The following is a 4,111-nucleotide window of genomic DNA, read 5'->3' as shown; positions in this document are numbered from 1 at the left end:
CCAGCCATTAACCCAGTTTTCTCGATGTTCATATGGACGTAAATAATGACACAAGGAAAACACTTTTGAAGGTAGTTACGGGAAAAGCTGACATTAGATGGCTGCAGAACCCAACCAACTTAGGACCTGAAAATGAAAGCGTTAAGATAATAAAGAAGCTTCAAACGACGAAAGGTAAGGAAAATCAGAAAATGCTCATAAAGTAAAATTATGGATAGCCCCACCGAGCCAGCCAGGAGTCGAACCTGGAATCTTCTGATCCGTAGTCAGACGCGTTATCCATTGCGCCACTGGCCCTGAGACGAAGGAGAGTTTCTCCATGATGCTCCTTCAAGGTTGTACTGCAGGGTTTCATGGGAGGTGTAGTCTCATAGCGGAGTTCTGCAGATACACTAAGCATTCTGGGAGATTGAAGTTCGTCAGAAACCAGACTCTGAGATTGGTGGATCTTCAGGAGCCACGCCGTACGCCACTGCGCAGCCCGCGGATTGGCGGGAAAAGCCACTCCCCATCCCTCCCGTTCGGGAGCTGTGGCAGACGCTCTGGTTGTTAAGGCGACTCGTCCCGCCTCCTGGGTCTCTAGTTTGGCTTTGTGATTGGCTACTAGTATCAAGGAATCCCGGCGTGGACAGCGCGAGGAAAAAGATGGCGGCGATGGCGGTCGGGGGTGCTGGTGGGAGCCGCGTGTCCAGCGGGAGGGACCTGAATTGCGTCCCCGAAATAGCTGACACACTAGGGGCTGTGGCCAAGCAGGGGTGAGGGCCGGACCTCCACGAGCGGAATGCGGGGTCTGAACTCGGGGACGGAGAAGGGCAGACTAGTCATCCCGGAGAAACTGGGGTGAGGGGGTCGGCTAAGATGAGAAGGGGAGAGACTATTACTCTTTGGAGGGGAGAAGCCTCGGACCCAGTAACGTGAGGAAAAGAACTTGTGGGGGGCCTGTGGTCACTGAGTCCCAAAGTTGGGAGAGTTGTTGAGTAAACTCTAAAGGGCTCTGGAGGTCGCGATTATTGTCTGGGAGTGGGAGGAGGTGTTAGGGTGCAAGGGAGAGAAGAGGCTAATCTTGACGGGGGAGGCACGGGCAGAACTGGGGCAAATCTGGATGTGATGGTCTTCGAAACATAGTGACACCTGAGGAGAAAAAAATTCTACTTGTGGATTTCCATCGTTTTCTCCTTACTCATATTTCCCATGGCTGTGTTTTGGGGAGAAACTGAGGCACAGTACAGCAGAGATATCCCCCAAGGTGCTCTGAACTCAGCAGCCTAATAGGGTGAACTGATGGCAGCTGAAAGGGCTGTGGAAAATCAAAATAGCCTAAATCCAGTTGCTTGGCTTTCTGGCACTGCTGCTCTCTTTACATGATTCTGGGTCTGTCGCGGTTGTAGGTTTGATTTCCTCTGCATGCCTGTCTTCCATCCGCGTTTCAAGAGGGAGTTCATTCAGGAACCTGCTAAGAATCGGCCCGGCCCCCAGACACGATCAGACCTACTGCTGTCAGGAAGGGGTAGGGACCATCCCATATGCCCCTTAATTATTAGAGGCAATAACAACTTCTGCTTTATCGGGGCCCCGATTCTTCTCCTTTTCTGACTTGGATATATTTGTTAGTCCCTGGGATATAGATAACTTGTTTTCTCCTTGCTTCTCTGTTCTGCATCAGGCTATCCCATGTCTATGTAGAAAAAACCTTTGTCTCTCATTTCTACTCTTGATTCCCAAAACTAAAAATTGAACAAGTAAAGTGCTGAACCTTATTCAGTATTTGTCTTTCTTGGGTGGGGGAGTGCAGACTGGAATACGCTAATTGTGGGAAAGCTTTCTCCATGGATTCGTCCAGACTCAAAAGTGGAGAAGATTCGCAGGAACTCCGAGGCGGTAAGACTCTTTGACTTCTATGCTGGATCTTTCTAACCAAGCTGGGTAGGGAGAGTGGTCCCCTCCCACCCCCAATAACTTGGTAAATCAACTGATACAATGAAATTAAAGCTATTAGGCTGGACCCCATGGTGCACACCTATGATCCTATCACTTTGGGAGGCTGAGGTTGTAGGATCACTGGAGCTCAGGAGTTTGAGACCAGCCTGGGCAGAATAGTGAAACCCCATCTCTATAAAATATACAAAAATTAGCCAGGCATGGTGGCACATTCCTGTGGTCCCAGCTACTCAGGAGGCTGAGGTGGGAGGATCAGTTGAGCTTGGGAAGGTTGAGGCTGCAGATGAGTGGAGATTGTGCCACTGTACTCCAGCCTGGGTGACAGAGTGAGACTTTGTCTCAAAAAAAAAAAAAAAGAAAGAAAGAAAAGAAAAGAAAGCTATTTGCTTGTTAGCTCAACCTTTTCCTCTTCATCTCCATTCCAGGCCATGTTACAGGAGCTGAATTTTGGTGCATATTTGGGTCTTCCAGCTTTCCTGCTGCCCCTTAATCAGGAAGATAACACCAACCTGGCCAGAGTTTTGACCAACCACATCCACACTGGCCATCACTCTTCTATGGTATAGCTGAGGGGCTCTTTCCTGCTGCATATCATAGTAGTCAGATTGTGCTAAGTACCTTCTTGTGCCTAGCCATTCAGTGAAGGGTGTGTTTGGCAGAATTGAAGTATCAGTATTGCCGGGCACAGTGGCTCATGCCTGTAATCCCAGCACTTTGGGAGGCTGAGGTGGGCAGATCGCTGAGCTCAGAAGTTCGAGACCAGCTTGGGAAGCCTGGTGAAACCCTGTCTCTACAAAAACCAAAACCAAAACAAAAAAACACAGATTAGCTAGGTGTGGTGTCACACGCCTGTAGTCCCAGCTACTTGGGAAGCTGAGGTGGGAGGATGACTTGAACCTGTGAGGCGGGGGTTGCAGTTAGCTGAGATTGTACCACTGCACTCCAGCCTGGGTGACAGAGCCAGACCTTGTCTCAAAGAAAAGGTCAATATTGCGCACCTCTCCATCTAAAAGTGGTATGAAGAGAGTTTCAAAACATGCAAATGTAATTATTTCGGAAACTTACGTAAGATAAGGCAGATATTTACATAAGGATCTATACATAAGGTACATGTTCACTTACAAAATCACAAATTGGGAAAAGCATATAAAGGGATTAGCGAGGTCTGGATGAAGTTTTTGATTGAGGGAAACTTTCTGGACCCAGTGAGTTCAAAAGGGTGTTCTAAAAGGGTGACTGTTCATGTGCAGTTCTGGATGCGGGTACCCTTGGTGGCACCAGAGGACCTGAGAGATGATATAATTGAGAATGCACCAACTACACACACAGAGGAGTACAGTGGGGAGGAGAAAACATGGATGTGGTATGTCTCCCTTTGCTGCTGTGATAGGGTGAGGGGAAGTACAGGGTGAAACCTATAGGGAGGTCTCCTTGAGCTATGGTGATTGGTCAGCCGTATCTAGTTGACTGTACTTTTCTGTATTTGACTCTGAACAGGTGGCACAACTTCCGGACTTTGTGTGACTATAGTAAGAGGATTGCAGTGGGTGAGTCCATGAGAATCCTGGGTTGGGTGTTGCTTCTCTGACCTCCTGTGAATAAGATTCAGGAATTTTGTATATAGTATACAATTTTACTACTTACCCTCTGTCTCAGACTGCCTTTCTCTTAAAGAGGTAAACAGATTTTTCACAAAGGAGCAAGGAAGGGTTTCTTGCCTGGCAGTGGTTGACAGTTTTTCTTTGTCTCATGTAGCTCTTGAAATTGGGGCTGACCTCCCATCTAATCATGTCATTGATCGCTGGCTTGGGGAGCCCATCAAAGCAGCCATTCTCCCCACTAGCATCTTCCTGACCAATAAGAAGGGATTTCCTGTTCTTTCTAAGATGCACCAGAGGCTCATCTTCCGGCTCCTCAAGGTGAGTGGTAGGAGGGTTCTAAAGGTGGTCCAGCTATACATCTTGCCTTATTTACCTGTGTATGATCATTTTTTCCTGTGAGGCTGACTCTTTTTCTTTGGTTTCTGGGGAGCAATTTCAGTGAAGTTGGGAGTCTTGAGAACAAAAAGATAAATGCCAGTAATAGCCCTAGAAACCTTTCAAAACAAACCAAACCTCATGAGAACTTTGCAGAAGGTTTCATTTAGGAAGTTACAGCAAGGATCCATGAGGCT

The 4,111-nt window shown here is 47.7% G+C and overlaps 1 protein-coding gene and 1 non-coding gene across 7 annotated transcripts in view; one reads left to right on the top strand and one right to left on the bottom strand.

Moving 5' to 3' along the window:
* Positions 1-224: 224 nt before the first annotated feature.
* TRNAR-ACG lies at positions 225-297 on the bottom strand. The gene has a single exon. It is a non-coding gene; the product is annotated as a tRNA-Arg (tRNA).
* Positions 298-412: 115 nt separating this feature from the next.
* PRMT5 (protein arginine methyltransferase 5) overlaps positions 413-4,111 on the top strand; it is a 9,057-nt gene continuing 5,358 nt past the window's right edge. The window contains exons 1-7 of one of the 6 annotated variants that reach the window (XM_011990633.1): positions 413-840; positions 1,389-1,507; positions 1,793-1,878; positions 2,364-2,498; positions 3,189-3,301; positions 3,436-3,485; positions 3,694-3,857. In XM_011990633.1, the coding sequence (XP_011846023.1) occupies positions 782-840; positions 1,389-1,507; positions 1,793-1,878; positions 2,364-2,498; positions 3,189-3,301; positions 3,436-3,485; positions 3,694-3,857 (726 nt within the window). In that variant the 5' untranslated portion in view covers positions 413-781. The remainder of the gene's footprint in view (positions 841-1,388; positions 1,508-1,792; positions 1,879-2,363; positions 2,499-3,188; positions 3,302-3,435; positions 3,486-3,693; positions 3,858-4,111) is intronic. The other 5 variants (XM_011990632.1, XM_011990636.1, XM_011990635.1 and 2 more) reach the window with 5 other exon arrangements.

Source organism: Mandrillus leucophaeus, unplaced genomic scaffold (genome assembly GCF_000951045.1).
Source record: "Mandrillus leucophaeus isolate KB7577 unplaced genomic scaffold, Mleu.le_1.0 Scaffold380, whole genome shotgun sequence".
Lineage (NCBI taxonomy): Eukaryota > Metazoa > Chordata > Mammalia > Primates > Cercopithecidae > Mandrillus > Mandrillus leucophaeus.
Note: the sequence above shows the minus strand (reverse complement) of the source record. Positions and strands in the feature narration are given on the sequence as shown.